Raw genomic sequence first — 19,980 nt, forward strand, 5'->3', positions numbered from 1 at the left:
AGTTTGCTTTGAACTGAAACCATTCCTTATCCATTGCTTTCCTTTGGTGTAGGTTCACACAGGTTTCTATTGTGGAATTGCTCAAGGGTATGAAGTTGCACCTAGAGATATATTAGTGTAACTGTACTGAGGACTGGTGGGTTGCTCTGTAGCTTTGATTCCAAAGCTATGGACAAAGAACTTTAAAAACTGTTGTTAATGAAGAGTACAAAGGACCTATTTTAAGTAAAGCTAGCCGTTCCATAAGCGTAATAACCAGTGAAGCATGCTTTTCTGTAGTTATGTGTCTAAGAAGTGACTACAAATGCCTATTAAAGCTCTATGTATGGGTAAGCACATCTGTAAAAGATGAAATGTTTCCTGGACCTTATCTTAGTTGGGATCATACAGAGGCAAGCACTTCTATCTCGTCTGATTGACTGCCCATGGTCATGATAGAGGCAAGTACTTCTCTCGTCTGATTGACTGCCCATGGTCATGAAAGTTGTAGGAACCTTGCTATTTCTGAGCACTCCAATTTTCTGGTGAATTTGACGACGTTGGCTAATGGGCTAAAAAGTTATTAGACAAATGCACGCATATACACGGAGTCTTATTTCCTAAGGAAATATTGGAAGTATATGTAGTGTCACTGCATGAAGCAAGACACGTGGAGAAGACAGGGTTGTTTTGGGTTGAGTAAAGACAGTGCAAAATCTATGTGAATGTCCCAGGAGTTGGCCCATATTTTGTTGTAGGAGGGTGGAGGATCATCTAGGGTCTGCAGCAGGGTCTTCCTCAATTTGACATGGCTGTGTGTCTGGGTGGGCTTGTTTTGATAACATTACGTTGGTAGCAGGTGACTTTCACTTTATCTCAATGTAGGTTGCTAAACTTGAAAGAGAGAAGACTCAAGAAACTAAGCGCATCCGCGAGGTGGAGCAGCGCAAGCAGACCGTGCAGATCACGGAGCTAAAAGCCAAACTCCATGAGGAAAAAATGAAGGAGCTGCAGGCCGTGAGGGAGAACCTCATCAAACAGCATGAGCAGGAGATGACCCGGATGGTGAAAGTCCGAGACAGCGAAATCCAGCGCCTCAAGTCAGCGCTGTGTGCGCTGCGGGATGGGAGCAGTGATAAAGTAAGGACAGCGCTGACTATTGAGGCTCGTGAAGAGGCCAGAAAACAGTTCGACTCCGAGCGCCTTAAGCTTCTGCAGGAAATTACTGAACTGAAGTCTGCCAAAAAGCAGGTAGATGAGGCCCTTAACAATATGATCCAAGCTGATAAGATCAAGGCGGGGGATCTTCGGAGTGAGCATCAGTCCCACCAGGAAGCCATTTCCAAGATCAAATGGGAGAGTGAAAGGGATATTCGCCGCCTGGTCAGTAACCAAAACAGTTCATGTGTTCTCTTATGCTGTAGCGAGTTTGCCTCTTGTGCCTCTTAGCTTTTTGTGAGTAACAGAACTCTGCAATGCGCCTCAGTTTGCAAAAGTATTAAAAACTTCTCATTGTCGTTTCTCAGCGGTAAATAGATCATGGTGAGTCAGCTAGAGCAACCACTGTGGTGGCAGCTAACTCCTTAAAGTAGGAGAGTGATTGGCCTGGTCCGTAAGGATTTGGCTTGCTGAGATGCTAATACATGTGCAATGCAAAGTGTTAGAAAAAGAGTGTTTGCAACTGCACTTGCAGTTTCTTAGTCTCTCTAGCCCTTGTGATGGTATCCTAAACACATTAAACCATGGCAGGAGGGGAGATACCTTTTGGGTTGGTCTTGGCATAGCCTTCAGTAATTGCTAAGGAAAATGAACGAAATGAGGCCCACATTAGCAATGGTGCAAGTTGCCATGTTTCCCTATCATCCGGGGAGCTGGACCTGCTTGCAACGGTGGAAAATTTGGCTTGAAAAGTGGAATTCAAGATGACAGTTAAGTAAAAGAAATGGTAATTTAAACTGTCAAGAGTGTTCCTCCCCCCGCCTCCCCCTTCGAAGTCTGTGAACTGGAGGTATATTCTTGTGTTGCCAAAATGCTCAATAATGTAGTACAGACTAGTAGTGGTGGATTCTTCATATATGCCTTCTGAATTTTGGCCCTTCTTGTTACGTTGATCCCCATTTGCAGTTCTGTGTAGCCATGAGGATAAACTACTTTTTTCCTCATCTGAAATTAAGGATCTGTTTTCAGGGTTTTAGTATAAAAAGGAACTACAGTGAAACTACAGGATAAAACTGAGACATGACATTAAGATCAACTCAGGTTCCACATATATATTGTATGATTTTATACTTAGCAACTGATGAAAGGCTTTTTTTGAAAAAAAAAAAAAAATTCTTACATGCAGAAGAACCCTGAATAAGTCCAGAATTATTTTTATCTGACTTACACAAGTGGTTTCCAAATAGCAAATAGTGGTATTACTGTCAGAGTGGAGGAAGCTACTTCAGAGTGACATCTGGTTAATGGAGATCAGAATCTAGCCTTATTAATTTGAAAAATACTTTGGGGAGGATTTCAGCAAGCCTAGAAAGCTGCCACAACAGAAAGTATCTTTGGCAGCTTCAGGCAAAATTTAGCATAGATGTAATTTTTGCTTTCAGGGAATGATTCATATCATTCCCAGATAATACTACTTTTATTTTGGCAGAGTGATTTGCAAATTCTGGTTCACCAAATTTCCTTGAGCTCAGTGACATTAGCAGCTCTGTACCGATTTTCATGGTTGCAAGGCTTGTTTGGGCTGATCTTATTCTAAGTTTTAATCTAAAATTTTCTTCTCAGCCATCATTCTTAAAGTTGCTGTGAGGTGAAATAAGAGGCACTTCTTTTTGTCTTGGATAGTCCTGGGAGATAGGCAGAAATGAAGTAACAATAAAATGAATAGCCTTGAGTTTGCACTCAGCAGAAAATTAATAACATGGCAATCAGCTTTAAGAAATACAGGGTCTGCACAGATCTTCTGTTTGTGAGAATTGGACCGTAACCTCTACTGTCTCAGGTAATGTAGCTCCATTTACATGAGCAGGAGCTAGTCTAAACTTTTTTTGTTTTGTCAGAGTTTATACTTATTTTTCACTAGTATAAATAATTGACCAAAATGCAATGTGAAAACCTGAACTCTTCATCCAATTACCCGTTAGCACGTCGCACCACGCTCAGTTCCTGGGCTTCACTCTGTATAAGGCTGGTGAATCTGCTACTGTGCCAATGTACGGTTATGGCTGAAACCTCAAAGTGTATTGTTTTACAAGCCTGGTGCAGTATGATATAGCAGATTTAAATGGTGAACACCGCTATTAAGTAAACCATATACTACTAGATTGGAGAAGGCTGAAATGCTGTTGCCTTTACACAGTAATATTTTGGTGTTTCTCTCATTCAGATGGACGAGATCAAGGCTAAAGACAGGATCATATTTTCCTTGGAGAAAGAACTGGAGACACAGACAGGCTATGTGCAGAAGCTGCAGCTGCAGAAGGAGGCTCTGGATGAACAGCTCTTCTTGGTGAAGGAGGCAGAGTGTAACATGAGCAGTCCCAAGAGAGAGATCCCAGGAAGGGCCGGAGATGGTTCGGAGCACTGCAGCAGCCCTGTACGCAGGTTTTACTGGCCCCTGCAAAACAGAAACATGGCTGTGTTTCTCTTGCTTAAATATTTTCTCAGGCCCTGGGAAAACATTCCCACTCTTACTCACTACAGAGAAGTTATGAGCAGATTCTTCAGAGGGATTCCGCTAGTGGGACAAAGCTTTCTAAGGCTGTTTCCTCAGTTACTCTATTTATGAATATAAAACAGCTTAAATAATTAGTGCACCTTTGAAAGAATCATTCCATGAACATAGCTACCTGGATAGCCTGCATCCTCAAAAACAGATAGAATTGGGAAGATGGGCAGGGAGGGGCAGGGAGAATGCTGGGGAGGGAGGGATCCGAGAGGCTCTTAGGAGATCCTCCTCTTTCTCTGTCTTATTCTGCGCATATACAGCCCTTGCTGTCATTCACAAAGCATGCAACTCACTGGTTGTTTGACTAAGTATATGATGTTTACACAACAAATGTGTATATATACACATATTTACACATAAGCAAATGAGGAATAAGAAAGTAAATGCAATTGATACTGAAAGGAATGTCCTTACTTTTTCACCTGATATAGGGGCTCAGCAAATAGAAGCAATGTATAGGAAAAGGCAATAAAAATTAGAGTCTTTTAGCTTTTTGCTTTTTCTTCCCCATCATAAAAAAAAAAAAAAAATCAACATCTGTTTGGTGGTTTTCTCTTTATTTTTTTAAACAACTGAAAATTTTCAATCTTAAAGTATCCCCCAAACCAGATACTGTCTGCCAAAAATATATATATTTTTGCCAGCATGTTCAATACTGTAAAAATCCATAAATATAATTTGTTGATGATGACAGCTTGACTGGTGTGTAGTTTTTGAGGATTCTTTTCCCAAGCGTGTATTTTGAAAAGAATCAGTAACTGTATTATGTTGTTGCCAACGAACAGGACTTGCGCAGAAACCAGAAGAGGATAGCAGAACTGAATGCCACAATCCGGAAGCTGGAAGACAGGAACACGTTGCTCGTTGACGAACGAAACGAACTGGTGTGTGAGCTTTGCACTATCAGACCGAGGAGGTCAGGAGCCATAGGGAAAGGCAAAGAGAGGGGGATCCAAGGATGATGGCCAGCCATGAATATGCCTTTTCCATCCATCAGGCTAGTCACTCAGGAGGCTGAAGATGATTTTTTTAATCCTAGAATTAAACAGTAATTTCATTGAAGTTATACGAGTACAAAATCATAACGAAAGTTGAGGCAGAGGCTTGTAGGTTTCTACATGAATGCTCATGTTCCCTCCTTGACTTTTTGAGTGTACAACAGTGTATGGTGAGACTTATCTTGTAAATGAAATAATGTCTGTAGTCTGGTATTTGACCAGGTTGAGAACAGTTAAGTATCAGATCTAGGGAGAATGGACAACAGTGAATTGATCTCTTTATCTGATTTACTCCTAGGTGGTGATACCTGTGTGTTAAAGTCAGCACCCTGGCTTTTTAACCTCTCCATACTTCTGTGATTAAGGATGAGGGTGGTGAAATTCAGCTCTTGATTTTTTTTTTTTTTTTTTTTTTTTAATTTACTTTTTTTCCAAAGGTAGCATCTGCTGAGCTAGGAGTGCTAATGCACTCCTTTCATATCAATTTAGCTGGCTTGGATCTTCTTGATGTTCTTAATGTAATATTTGCAAAATAATGTCTTATCAAGATTGCAAATTACAAATATGTTCTCTTCAGTCTCTCTTCAGTTCTGAAAAGCTCTCAACCCTCAAATTTCTGTGACACTGAATAGCTTGGAGTCTGATGAGTCAGCTTTATTAGCTATCACATGTCGTTAAATATTCAGCCTATTTTTTCACAAGGAAAAAAAAAAATCATTTTAAAAGGCTTCTAAGCTGTATCTTGCATAATGTGACTATAATGAACACATTTTGTTAAATGTGATTAGGACTACTGCTGGAAATACTATACACTTTAAGATACATTCAGACCAGCAACAGCTAACTTCATTCTTAGGGTAGGACAAATGGTTGTTTTGCCCATAACTGTGCTGATCAAAGATGTAACCACTTCCTAGCTGCTCCCCCCTTTCCTGTTAGCAGAAGAGATCTTCAGGTATTTGCTAACCTGCTTCAGACAAAATCACTGGGTTAGTTTAAATAGCCTAGTAAGATGATGTGATGATGTAAACAAATGTGGTTAACTGTCCTTAATAGCTACCGAAAACTCTCTCGGTCCTTTCCCCAGCAGAACTGCAAGGGGCAGGAACCTCTTGGTGATGAACAGTAATACAGAACTGGGACAGTGCCTTTGTTAGGTAGATGATACCTTTCCACAGCCACACACCATCTTCCTTGTCCTCCCTTAAAAAAAGAAATTATATCTATAAAACACTCAGTATTACTGGATGGAACTAATTTTTCAGAGGAAGAGATCTTGGTTAAAACTCTAATTGTACCAATACTGGAACTTCCAAGCATGCCCTAAGATACCTTCCTATCTTATGGGATTTGTTGTTTAAATGTTATGTGATTTGTTGATTAAAACAAAGTTCATTGTGCATGTGCACAAGTGTTTCACTGTGTGGCATTAAAAACCAGACTTACAACTATGTTGTTATTGCTGTGTCCAGAGTGAGTAGGTACCTATGCAAATCTGTCTTTGAATGAGAAAATCAGAGGGTTTCTTGCAGATAAAGCACAGGTCATTTCAGACTTTTGTAAGAGCTTTGCAGTTGCCTGACTGTGTGTTGGGTTTCTTCATCTGTATGTCTGAGTTTTCCCATAGATAAAGCCATCTTTCGGAAACAGATATGCAGAATTATGCTTTGAGATTTATAGATAAAGTAAGTTATGGAAACTGTAAGCATCAGTGCCATTAGATCACTTTGTCATTTTACTGGGACAGTAGTCCCACAGGGAAGTAACAAAAATACTTCTAACAAAGGAGGGAGAAAAAAGATCTTTTATTTGGATTCTTTACAATTATTAATTGCTATTATCAATCCAGTTGAAGCGTGTCCGAGAAGCTGAGAAACAATGTAAACCTCTTCTGGAAAAGAACAAGTGCCTCACGAAGAGAAATGATGAACTTATGCAGTCTTTGCAGCGCATGGAAGATAAACTCAAAGCAGTCACTAAAGAAAATATAGAAATGGTTGGTACTGAAGAGCAAAATGAGGATTACTGTATGATCTATGTCTGTTATGGTGGCCACATCTGCATAGTGTATGCATGTATTAACATAGAGAATATATGTTGTATATAGTGTGTAATACTATTGATAAGATATAGCCATGCTTAGGTCTGTATATAATAGACTTACATACTATAACATTGTGTATTATGCATACATGTGCAATATATTTAAGTGAATGCATAATCACAGTCTTTAATACTATCCCAAAAATTAGAATTTTGAGTTTCAATTGTTTTAAAAAAAGAAAAAAAATAGTTGTATCATTGAGTCATATCCCACTGTGCTATTTTTCATCTGGAACTCAAAAAGGAAGCTGTTAAGAGAGATGTTTGCAGCCAGCATGATGTTCATCTTTGAATGTATACGTTCTTGTTAGAGCTGATGATGGCAGAGTAAAGTTCTGGTCTGCCCCTGAGCACATACAATATTTCCATGAAACATATGCATGGTAGATGGATATGGGAAATGGAGAATGGTGGTGTGGTGGCTAGGGTTATAAATTTCACATACTAGGGCTATATGAAGCAGGGTCAAAGCAGTTATATCTGTAGATCCTCCAAATGGAATTGCCCTGAGTATCAGTCAGAATCCACGCCCTATACATGCACTGGTGTTGCTTTGGCATTGATAAAAAAAAGGAGGTGGAAGTTCTGGGTTGCTAGATGTAAGCTGGCAGGCTGAGAAGTGTGCTAAGTGTGTTTTTGTGTGTCTTGTCTCTGGCTTCCAATAGCCACTGTCCTCATCCTGAGCAGGCTGACTGTTCTGCAATAGGTGCAGCTTTCCTGCCGATGAGGATGAGACGGTGAGATTCACTTTCTTGTCTTAATCGAAAAAAGGCTTTAGTGTTACAAGATTAATCCACTTTAAGACTCTGCAATTCACCCATGCCCAGAAGACAGAAACTTATTGTAGGTGTCATGGATCAGAATTCTTCCTCCACAGCTGTGGTAGTACAGAACACAGCCCCTTGGGCTCTCCCACAGCAAAGAGAAGGGACTTGGGAATCTGCATGCATTAGGCATCGGTGGGCAGCACCACTGGTGCATATATGTGCAGACAGCACATGTGTTCTAACTTAACTCTCTGACATCTGCTGTTTACAGTATAGATGCACAAATTATGGAAGTTAGCAAGCTGTGAGTGGCTAGAGTAATTGTCACGGGCTGTAGCCATCTCTTCTCCCACATAAGCTCAGGAGCAGGCAGGATGTGGACTCCTAGTTAAAATAGATCTGATACCACATTTTTTGCCTTTCTTCCTCTTCTGACTGGATGCATGTCTTTCATGTGACTAAGGAATGTCTATTTACTCACTGTATATGGCCATATGATGGGTATTAGTAAGGGCATGGGGTCATGGGAGTAGATACTATTTGCATACCCACTGGACAGGTAGGGGGTTCAACTATATTTGCCACATGTTGGGGCTTCTTGATGCATGGCAAAGGAAGAGCTATGGTATATTACCTTTAAGGGCTGCTGTAGAGGCTATATTGCCACACAATAAGTAAATAGATAAAGCTTCGTCGTTCTGGTTGAAGAACTCGGCCTTGCTGTGCTGCATAATTGTTAAGAAGTGCTGGTGGGTATTAATAAAGTTATAAAAATGGTGTAGCTGAAGCATATATAAAGGGCTGTACAGCTTAAATGAAAGATAATGTCTATTTTTTAACTGAAAGGTGATCTTTTTGTCTTTTAATTGCTGGATCTTATTTTATGTGTTTCTGCTTCTTACCACAGAGAGAAAAAATGACATCACATCCTCCTCTAAAGAAATTAAGATCTCTCAATGACCTGGATCAGGCTAATGAGGAACAAGAAACTGAATTCTTAAAGCTTCAGGTCATAGAACAACAGAACATAATTGATGAGTTAACAAGGGTATGTCCAGAACACCAGGAAATTAGGAATGATTCCTGTGTACAGTTCACCACTGATAGTATTTCTTCTTATAACTAGAGATCTGAGAGTTAATATCTTATCTTACCTTTAACACCTGCAAATTTTGTAGATGTAGGTGTGCATGGGTGCAGTTTAACTGAATTTCTAGTGGGGCATCAGCCTCTACAACTCAAAAAGTATAACTCTTGTGTGTGAATTGAGCTCTAGAAATGAACGCAGACTAAGAACCGTGGAGCTTGGGAATATACCTACATGTTCACAAGGCAGGGCTGTGCCAAGCTGTTTTACCATTATAACTAAGCTACCATTAAAAAGTTCCCTTAACAAGAGGCAGGCACACAGTGCGATATCATGTGCTGGAAAAGCGTATGCTGCTGGACAGTGGTTCACTAGTTCTGTCATTTAATACTGACACGCCCTTTTTCAGCTGACTTTGCATTATGATGTTGAGGGGAAGGAGAAAGAGACTCCAAAACAGGCTGTTGCCTCTTCTAAGGTATCATTGCTAGGAGTGGTGAGATCAACACTACCGTCATTTAATGACTTTGAGACAGAGGCAGCATCTCCTCTGCAGGGAAGGCAGACAGTCTCTCATACAAAGCCCAAACCAGTCCCCCTGCAACAGGCCTCCCAGTGATTTTAACAGAGAATCCATCAGTGCCTGTCGTTTGACAGCCTGTCAAGGCAACTGCACAATAAGGGGTTTCTTTCAGATATCCCATCTTCCCTTCTTCAAGTGGTTTTCAGGTAGCACATGTACAGATTTGGATATGAATCCTCCCTTCCACCTGGAATCAGATTCCTGTTTGAATGTATGAACAGAGAGTCGGTGGAAGCCCAATGATTTATTTCCTCTGTAGATTTGGCCTTCTACAGCTGAAAACAAGAGAAGAGAGAATAACTTTTTAATCTTATTTTCCAGGACAGGGAGAAACTCATTCGTCGCAGAAAGCATAAAAGGAGCTCAAAGCCCATTAAGGTAAGAGGAAGAGCTGTTTTCAGCTTATAAAAATACTAGCAGGCTCTGTAGCAAAACACACTTTAGCAATCTGATTAAAGAGAGCTTTGTGGATTATAACAATCTGCTTTAGTGACTGGGTTTATAAACACCTTAGTTACTTTGGGAGAGCTTTTTAAGCCTACTTTGAAATTCAGTTAAGTTTACGTATCTCTTTTATTTTAAGCAAAATGGGGCTTTTCCCCCCCTCTCTGAAATAGTAATAATCTTCCTTCTATCTGTTTTCTATAAACACTGGTCTGAAGGTCTATTATGCTGAGATGTATTTACATTTCCAGAGACCTTCTCATCTATCTTCTGCTATCTATTTTTCACAGCATATATGGGCTAAACCAAAATCCTTGTGCATCTTTATTCTTCAAGTGGAAGTTTCTGTCTGAGAAATTGAGTGTTATTTTCTCCTGCTCAGTTCCACAGGCCTTTGGCTACCCCTTGTATTACCCTGAATTGGGTTGAGTCCAAAGCTGGTATAATTTAGAACAATTTTAGAGCTGAGTAGTCAGTAGTGGTTCAAATAGCTCCTTTATCAGCTAGATGTGAAGAATGACTTTGCAATAGCCACATCCCACCTCCAGAAAGCAGAAATACTGCGTAGGAAACAGAGCTTGGTTGCTCTTTGTCCTCCAAGGGCATCCCCTAGTACTTCAGCCATGTTCTGTGAAAGTAATGCAACGCTCTCCTACACACAGAGAGAATTTCAGACCAGTAAATCCTAGATGTGTCATCACATTGTTACTATACGGGTTTTGAAGCAATACACAGCAGACGTAACTGCAAGACAAGGACTAAAAAGTATTTTCATCAGTCAACTTTATTTCTAAGCCAGAGATTGTAACATGGGAGAATATGGCTATTGTCTTTGCTTGGAAAAATAATGAAAAAAAAGATATCATATGCAAAAGGTTATTGGCATCATGTTTTTTGTGTGATTCAGATTCCAGGTTTAGAAGGTTGTAACCTGTCAGCAAAAGTGAAAAATGTTGCAAAGCAGAAGTGCATCTTAAATGTTCGTTGATCAGTTTGTCTGCAGAATTATTCATAAGCCAAGTATTTAAATGCTCAAATCTGTACCCTGAAACCAAACCTGCAGGGTCAAACATCTGTACCTTCATAGGACATGACTCACAGGTTTCATTTGATTTAATTCCGTTTCCGAGATTGGGGATAGTGAGGTGTCAGACATACAACCAAACTGTGTAGTGTGAACAATCTCTTACAACATACGACAGTTACTATAGAACTGGAAAGCTGTGTGAGAGAAAAGTTTCTTCATGCTAGTTTTATATTAGCGTAGATGTCAGTCACTCCAACAGCAATATCAGTGAGAGAAGCACTGAGATATTAAAAATATTAGCAGTGTCTGTGAGAGAAGAAGGAGGGTTCCCTGTTCTGCACACATTTCCAGCTCTTCATGGTGTTATCTTTGCACGCCAGTCTTGATAGATGTCTTCTGAACAGCTTTGGGGTTAACAAACAATTCTCCTGCTTTCCTGCAAGGGCAGAGATTTTTCTTTTAGCATGTTGCTGCTTCTGTTATGTTTTCCAAGTTTTAGACTGAGCCAGATCTTCAGCTCAGAAAAATTAATCAGCAAACTTATTCTCCACCAGCACAAGACCTGATCTTCAATATGGTTCCCTTTGGGTTTGTTTGGAGATGGTAAGAGAGTAGAGCAGGGGTAGTCCATTGCTCTTTTTTCATGTCTTGCCTTTTTTAAGTAACTAGCAATGTGATTTTGAAGTAACCTTTCCTCCCATCAGAAACTCATGCTACCTGTTTTCAGCGAGATTCAGAAATCATGTTTTCCCTTCTTTAGAGACATGTGGTGGATACAGTTTTTGGGTACGATGATGATTCCATGGACTCTGAAACATCCTCTGTGGCCTCATACAGAACAGACAGAACACCAGCAACCCCAGATGATGATCTGGATGAGGTAAGATCTGACTCTTTCCAAAAAAAAGGTTTTCAAGAGACTTCGACTTCCAAAACAAGTGGCCAGGCTCTCAAAAACACTTACGTTTTTATAGTGCATATTGAGTGATAAGTTCTTCATTAAGTTTGGCCTCAATTTTGGTTATTGATATACTGAAATGCTGAGAGGTTCTTTCAAAATCTAGTCCATAGAGTCTACAGCTATGACTTCATTGCAATCTGAGATTATTTTTTTCCTCCCCCCCCTCAACAAAATAATACCTATCACATTTCTTTTAGCTTAAAGACATATAAACGCTGTATAAATTCCACATTATTATTACTTCATATCACAGCAAGCTCACAAAAAAAGCTATTTGAATCAAGACCTGTAAACCAACTATTGTGCTTAACAAATCACACTTGCATTCTTTGCTTTGGCAGTGCCCTGCTGTCTGGAGCTTAGACATGTCCTTTCTTATCCTTCAGGGTTTAGCAGCAGAAGAATCAGAGCTGCGTTTTCGACAGCTGACAAAGGAGTACCAGGCCCTGCAGAGAGCGTATGCACTACTGCAGGAGCAGACAGGAGGCATCATAGATGCTGAAAGAGAAGCCAAGGTCAGTATTTGTTTGAGGGTAAAAGCATTTCATTGCTATCAGGACAGACAAACCCCTCAAAGTGACATACAAGGGAATGGAGTTACATACAACATCCATACAACTCAGAGATGTCCGTTTCACTCATTTGCTGAGTACATTTAAAGAGAGTGACAATTAAGAATGTACACAATCACTCAGTTTACAGGGGGCTGTCTTCCACCTGAACCTGAAAACCCTGCAGTTAGGCAGGCATGCCAAAGCAGGCAATTCTGCAGTTTGGCACAGAATCACAAGGGTTTTCTCATCTTTTGCCTAGGTGTGAAGGGGTTGGGTTTTATAGGTAAATGGAGGCCTGTGGGTTTTCACAAAGGCACACATTGCGCCAACTTTAGGAATATTCACCTGAATGTTTCTAATAGAGAAATGCAAATTACATTCAAATTTGAATGTGATGCAGACTACAGTAAACCTTCCAAGACTAAAAATGTTGTCCCTCTAATCAAATTATAGAATCATTCAGGCTGGAAGGGACCTCAGGCAGTCTGCAGCCCAAACTCAAAGCAGTGTCAGCTGTGAGATCACACCAGGTTGTTTAGCACGTTGTTGAGCCAGCTCTTGAAGATGCCCCAGGCAGTTATAATTGCTTCTTTCCACTACCTTTTGCTGCTCTCATCTACTAAGCACTTTTCTTCAATTCAGGAACTGCCCCTTACTAGGGTCTTTGAGCAAAGCGTGTCACCCTGAATACCTGAGCTTGTGTTTCACTACTCTCATGCAATTCATGGTAATAATAGGCTTGGGTGGGGAGAGGGGGCTGATCTACCTTGTGTCATCTGTATGCCAATCCGAGGGGTGGCACAAAACATCAGTGAGCCAGAACCTTTGTAACGGTTACTCACTCAGTGGAAGCAACAGCATAAGCCCAGACTCTGCTGTGTTTGGTTTCCTTTTAATACCAATCACACTGCTGTTTTTGTTACTGTTTAATGCTGTGCCTGACTTCAACAGGCTCAGGAGCAGCTCCAAGCTGAAGTCCAGAGATATAAAGCCAAAATAGAAGATCTGGAGAAAACTTTGGCACAGAAAGGGCAGGTAAGCACTTCTTGTGTATTTTTTTTTTCCTATTTTGGATCTTACCTGCTCTGCTTACAAAATACTTAGCACAATTTCAGTATAGACTTCCATGAGATGTAATATTGCTGTTCAGTAAACAGGCAGGTCTAGCGAGTTCACAAGCCTTGCCACAGTTTGGAAGACTAATATGTTGTTATTCTGTAAATGACAGTTTGTTCCTGTAGGATTTTAAAGCCTGAACATTGTGGCTCCAATTTTCAATAAATGTGCCCAATCTTACGGAGTTAGATTATTCTGTAATAGTACTGCTTCATCCAACAGGACTCGCACTGGGTGGAAGACAAACAGCTTTTCATTAAGAGGAACCAAGAGCTTTTAGACAAGGTATGTTCCCAAGTTTTGTGTGTTCACTCTGAAGGGTAATCTGGATCCTGCAGTACACTTTTTGGACATGCAGTCTGGTGCTTATAGGTAGCATAGATTGATATGGACAGGATACCAGGAAAGACAAGCCCTCTCCAGCTCTGCTTAGGCACTGTTGTTGCTGGCAATTGTGATGCACCAGCTCTGCTGGTAAGCTCCAGCCTGAGAGCTGGAAGCTCTACTCATCATTCTGGCTCTGAGGCGCAGACCTTTGTGTTCCAGTAACATTTCACTGAAGAGTCTGCTGCTACTGCTGCTGCACTGGCAGGATGTTTGAGCTTAGCTTCTGGGTGTGAAACAGCAGTAGAAATGCAGTCACCCTCTAACAATAGGACCTTCTCATACTCCTAGTCCCTGTGCGCTCTGTATATTTTTAAGGGCTTAAAGTCATCCCTAGGTCCAGTGGAACTTATCATCTGTATGTGTGTGCATATATATATTTGTATGTATGTATGTATATATTTTTAATCATGGAATATAAGGATACGAAGGACCTCGACATTGCTTGCATATCACCAACAGTAACAGCAGTGGCCATACATATGACTGCCATCAGCAAGAGGCCGTAACTCCCCGCACCAGGTCTCCTGCCGTCTTTCACCTCCCCAGATGGGGTTTCTTAGCCTGTGTTTCTCCACTTCCATAAACACACCTAATAAGTCTCCAGCCCTGTGCCATCCTTCCCCATCCAGGCAAACTGACCTATGGGGGTTCATTTGACCTCAGCCTTACCATGCTCCCTAGCTGTCCTTGTCTGGGCCCTACTCAGACAACCTGACTGCAAAATACATGTCCTGGCACTGGCTGGAGACTTGCAGAAGAGAGCAGGCTGAGGAGCTAGTGGTGGAGTTGTCCACAACAAGCAAGCTATAGACAGTTGGCCAACGGGTGTTATTTAAGTCTATCTGCTAACTAGCAGCACTATTCACGTGGGGTGCTTGCCATGAAGTTCACACAAGCGCTTGCACGGGGTGGGATGGCTGCTCAGGTAACTGCCTCCACCAAGACAGCTCTCCCTGCGTGCCATCTGCGCTTCATGTACTACACACTGGGAATCTCTGATCTAGCCCAAGCTCTTCTTCAAGGCAGGTGCAGCTATTTCCTGGTAGACATTTATCCAACCTGTACCCAGAGTCCTCTAATAACGATGTCTCCACATCCTTCCCCAGACAATCTATTTGTGCTTTACCATGAGAGCAGTGTGTTTAATAGCTAAAGCAGACTAATCTAATAGCTAACCTGACACCTCTGTAGAGTTAACTTCCCCGCTGATCTTCACTAGGATTGGATTCTTTTAGGAAAACCTCCAGCCTAAGCATTTTATGATGTTTAGGAAGTTGATGAGCAGAAGTTCACCTGTAAACTAAAGACTCACTGAGGTAAAATAGCGAGTAGTGAATCGTCTCTAGAGTTTGGATTTTGCACTGCCTCTGCTACCTCAACTACTACTCACCAAATATTCAATGTTTCTTGTAACAGTCGCACAGATCCTGAATTTACATATTTCTATTAGATAGAGAAACTGGAAGCAGAAAACAACCGTCTGCAACAGGAGCTGCAGGATGCCCGAGACCAGAATGAGCTGCTGGAGTTCCGCAACCTTGAGCTGGAGGTGATGGATGGGCTCATTACAGTAGAGCTGGTAGCAAATTAAAGTAGTGCACTTGCACTGGACACCAACTTTAATCAAGTGTTTACACAAGCATTGTAGTGATATAACAGAGTAACAAATCAGGCCCAGCATTTTTAATTGTGAGCTGAAGTATGTCAGCTCTAATATCCTGGAAATAGTAAGCTCCATACTTGACTGGTTCACTTCTCTCTGAGCTAGGTGCCCAGTGTGCATAGATAAGCTTAGCTGATTAATGTCAGCATGGCTCTTAGGTACCACACCTGTGGATATGATTTTTCTAGTACTTTGGAGCAGTCTGTTGTCAACATGCTTGTTGGCCTGGAGTCTACTAAAATCAACAGAAATTAATTACATTTAAATTAACCAAATAAGCAAGGCTTAAACCCCATCCTCACGTACTTTGCTCAGGGCTGCATCCTAGTTCACAGCTAAGATCTCTCCTGAGAGTAGGCATCCAGGGTTTTTTTGGGTTTGTTTTGGGTTTTTTTCATGAACCTGAGCAGGTCTTGGAGGAGAAAGAAATGTTGAGCGTACTTTTATCTTTAATAGCTGAAGAGTAGAGTGTTCCTCTAGGAAGTCAGAGACGCAGGTACAGTTCCCTCTTCAGGGCCTTCAAAGCCCTATTTTCCCCTATGAAAATCTCACTGCTGATCTATAAATTATACTAGGTTTGTTCTTTTCCCCTCTTTCAGCAAAGGTGATGAGACAAGAGTTCAAGTTTCATTGAGAGTGCTGCTGTGGGGAGAAGTGCACCTCTCTAGCCCTGTGCTTGAAGGACTGGAACTGTTTGAAGTTTAATTCAGCAATGATCGATGAAATTGCATACGCAGTTGTAAGAGAAAGTATCAGACCCAGGGCTATTGCCTTCCAGTACCATACCTGTGGGGGTAAAAGGGTTGTACCTTGTCCCCTCTGACCCAGAGAATATTGAGTTCTTTCCTCTGTGGGGACTTGGCTTTGAGAGGAGAGGGGGGCTGTCCTACCCAAACCAATCTGTACTGGGCGATTAGAGCACTCCTCATTGCAGAGGAGAAACGTGCACGTTGGTTCCTGCAGCACAGGGAGCTGAAGCCAGGCCTGCGACAGCCCACAGGGCACTCCGGCTCTGCTGGGGATATCTGCGGATCCCCGGGGCCGCTGGTGATCCCTCGGGGCTGGCGGTGCCGGTGCTGCCGCCCTGCTGTGAGCACCGGCGGAGGGCTAGGGTACAGAGCCAGGGTGCCCCAGGAACACAGGCTCCCTGGACAAGGGTTTGCAATGGCTTCCGTGCTATTGATTTAATTTTAGATTTAATCTCTCTGTACCTCAGTTTCCTGCCACTGTACTGGGGATAAGAGACATTTTATACAGGTGAATGTGGTCTTGCAGTGCTTGGCCTGGAGTTGTCCTAGTTTGTGTCTGGAGGCTGTAGGCCCTAGCACAATGAATAGCGACATATCTGCCTGTTTGCAAGCGCTGTCACTTTTGCAGGCACTGGACACGTTCCCTGTTGAGCAGCTCTCCTCATGACCTGCGTTAGGTAAGAAAGGTCCCTCAGGCGACACTGGGGATTGATGGAGGAGCTCCAGAAGCCTCTGCAGGCGGCCAGAGGACTGGGTCGGACCTCGATCTCCCTCTTCCCAGACTGCCCCTCCTTACAGATTCTTGTCATGAGCTCCAACCGACAAAAACTTCCACCTGGTCTTTTCTCCAGTATAAGCTGGTTTCTTTCTCAGTTGTTCTTTTCAGTTGCTGTCCAAGGCCTTATATACTTGCCATTCAGAGCTTGTAGGTAATGCAGAGCCTTCCCTGGCTTTCATGCATCAGCGCTGCGACAGATTTGTCCCTTATTTATAGAACTTTCCCACAGTTTTACCTGACAGCTGTGTTTCCATATGACATGGAACTGGACTGATCAAGTGAATTACATGTTCATAAACCAAAAATGTATTTGAAAGTGAAATTTGATCTTCACTTCTGTGCTTGGCTGAATACCTGAAAGGGATGAGAAATAACATCAAATTTTTATTTTTGTCTTTGGTCCTTTAAAACTGGACAAATATTTGTAGATTTTATGCAATGAAGGTGTATAAATAGCTAAGCTGAATTTATTACTTTCCACAGATATTGGAATATACAACATACCAGGATGAGCAAATGTGTAATCTGAGTATCCTAGTAGTCTTAAGTCAAATACCTGTTTCTAAAAGGAGTATTTACAACAATATATAGTTGTTCAACACTTCATTAAGCAAATCACTTGAATCTTAGCCAGGTGATAGCCTTTCCACAGACAATTTGCAAATTGACATAATTCTTCAAATAAATAATTAGCTTGGACTTAGGATCCTATCCCCCTTGGCACACTGTTTTTCGGACTAGGTCTAAATGTTTCTTTCTTCAACTTGTAAAATGAAGAGCTTGGCTCTGCAAAGCATGATATAAACAGTAGCTATGGCATTTAATGAGTTCTGTGTGCATCTCCTTCATTCTAATATGTTCTCTGGTGTCTTTTCAATGTATTTTCAGGAAAGAGAGAGACGGTCCCCACCATTTAATCTCCAGATTCACCCATTCTCAGATGGTGTGAGTGCTCTACAGATCTACTGCATGAAGGAAGGGGTTAAGGTAGGTCAGTTTTGTAAGGCAGCACTTCTAACTACAGGAGTGGTGGATGCTGCCTGTATAACCTAACCCATTACATTCATCTCTGCTAATAACTCCACTAAACTTCAAGCATTTAAACTCAGTCTAATGTAAGAGTATGTGATGACTGACACAATTGAATTGGGCTCATAATTTTCACCATAATGATAAAACTTGGCTCAAAGGCAACTGAAATAATTTGTGATGCATTTCCATGGGATAAAACAAAATGGTTGATTTCAACATGGTTCATAGGGGAGACGAATATTGCAGCCGTGATAAAATGTGCATGCCATGCCTTTACCTTATTCTCTCTTTGCAGGATGTCAGCATCCCAGACCTCATAAAGCAGTTAGACATCCTAGGTGATAATGGGGTAAGTTAAAGTGGGAGATATTTTCCCTTTACAAGTTGCGTTTTGTACTGTAGAGTAAGTGAAATCTATAATTATCATGACTATTTTCTAAGATACTTGTTAAATTATGTAATATCAGAACAATTCATTTAAGGAGTGTTTATTTCTGTAAGTTAAGGATTTGTGAGATTTCAATAGTCAGAGAACTAGTTAAGAAGTAGCATCTTTAACATCTGGTTTAGCAGACTGGGAAGAATATCCAAAGGCCACTGATACTTGGAACTGGGCCTGACTGCACTCCAGTCATTCCGGAAAGCATGTGAATTAGTTTGGCAGTCTGAGCCAACCACATCTTCATCAGGACTAGGATTCCTCTGCAAACAGTTTCATAAATAGGCAAGAATTATCAAATCCCCTGTGGCTTTCTAAGTGGGCATTGCTGCCCACTTCAGTCATCCATGTAAAAGAGATCGTCCTGTATCTCTGGCCAACATTAGATTTGTTTTAAGAAAGTGTATAAGAAATAAAAATGAAGGATCATGATTGTCTATTCACGTGCTGGTGTAAATCAGCATTATTTTTACAAAAGCTTTAATGGAAATTCAGCTTTGTAAAACTAGCATGAAGATAGACAAATGGGTCTAATTTTAGTTTACATTTCTCATGAGATGCAATGTAATGAAAACATATAGTTAGTCCATATCATGCAGAAAGGCAAAAGCAGTGTTCTTTTTAATATGTTAACAGACTCTGAATGTTTTGATGGGAATAGGATACCCAATACTACAGGGATCCCCTGAAAACTGTAGACCTAGTCTGTAGCCTGCATTATCTTTATTCATGCAGGAAACTGCTGCCAATTTTCTTCTTCCCTCTCTTTCACTTCACAGAATTTAAGAAATGAAGAACAAGTGGCCATAATTCAGGCTTCCACTGTATTGTCCTTGGCAGAAAAGGTAAATTGTGTGCTTGCTTTTCTCATGTGTTATCTAAGGCCTCACCTACCACTGGAAATCTGCTCTGTTGTTGTTGTCAATATTGTCAAACTTTCTAGTGTAGGAAGTGATTCCCCAGATAAAGTAAACTGTGCCAGCACAGTCCCAAACACCTTGCTAAAGCAGCAAAAATATCAAACTCAGCTGGCCCAAGCTGTGAAGTCAAAACAACTGCAAATACAAAAAGAATGTCAAATGAAACTTGCAATTGTAAACTGAATGAGAAACCATCAGACATTTAAGTCATAATTAGTTATAGTGTAGGATTTCTAGTCCTGAGACTTCCAAAGCTTCTGAAAGGATCTGTATGCAAAATTTCCACTGAAAGTATGTGTCTTAAGTTCCTTGGTTTTGAAATTAAGAAGAAAGTGAGGGTTGGTTAAAATTGCTTTCTGTGGCTCAAATGCAGCACACAATTTTGTTAACATGACAGCTTCCAAGGATTCTACTCAGCAATTCCTCCTCTGCAAAGAGAATTGCCATCTACGCAGCTAAGCTATTTTTGAGATGCTAGAGCCCCATCATGGGCCCTTATCCATGGGATGAAATGGGTTCCCTGTCCATCCAAGGCAGTGTGCTTTTCCATCTTCCAGTGATCCTCTTGCTTATCCTCTGTCAAGTGCTACCTACAGACATTGCAGCTGCCCCTGTCACAGGAGAACAGCCTCAAGATGGGCTCAGAATTAGCAATAGGTTACTAAAAAT

At 41.2% G+C, this 19,980-nt stretch overlaps 1 protein-coding gene across 1 annotated transcript in view; it reads left to right on the plus strand.

The window, feature by feature from the left end:
* Positions 1–864: 864 nt before the first annotated feature.
* Positions 865–19,980, plus strand: part of JAKMIP2 (janus kinase and microtubule interacting protein 2) — a gene marked incomplete at its 5' end in the record, with an annotated part of 29,570 nt that continues 10,454 nt past the window's right edge. The window contains 14 exons of the mRNA XM_009583568.1: positions 865–1,362; positions 3,362–3,571; positions 4,489–4,587; positions 6,551–6,697; positions 8,479–8,619; positions 9,563–9,619; positions 11,473–11,592; positions 12,060–12,188; positions 13,179–13,262; positions 13,566–13,628; positions 15,181–15,279; positions 17,809–17,907; positions 18,248–18,301; positions 19,171–19,236. Coding sequence (XP_009581863.1) covers positions 865–1,362; positions 3,362–3,571; positions 4,489–4,587; positions 6,551–6,697; positions 8,479–8,619; positions 9,563–9,619; positions 11,473–11,592; positions 12,060–12,188; positions 13,179–13,262; positions 13,566–13,628; positions 15,181–15,279; positions 17,809–17,907; positions 18,248–18,301; positions 19,171–19,236 — 1,866 coding nt within the window. The remainder of the gene's footprint in view (positions 1,363–3,361; positions 3,572–4,488; positions 4,588–6,550; positions 6,698–8,478; positions 8,620–9,562; positions 9,620–11,472; positions 11,593–12,059; positions 12,189–13,178; positions 13,263–13,565; positions 13,629–15,180; positions 15,280–17,808; positions 17,908–18,247; positions 18,302–19,170; positions 19,237–19,980) is intronic.

The sequence above is a fragment of the Fulmarus glacialis genome, unplaced genomic scaffold, assembly GCF_000690835.1.
Source record: "Fulmarus glacialis isolate BGI_N327 unplaced genomic scaffold, ASM69083v1 scaffold3108, whole genome shotgun sequence".
In the NCBI taxonomy this organism is placed as follows: domain Eukaryota; kingdom Metazoa; phylum Chordata; class Aves; order Procellariiformes; family Procellariidae; genus Fulmarus; species Fulmarus glacialis.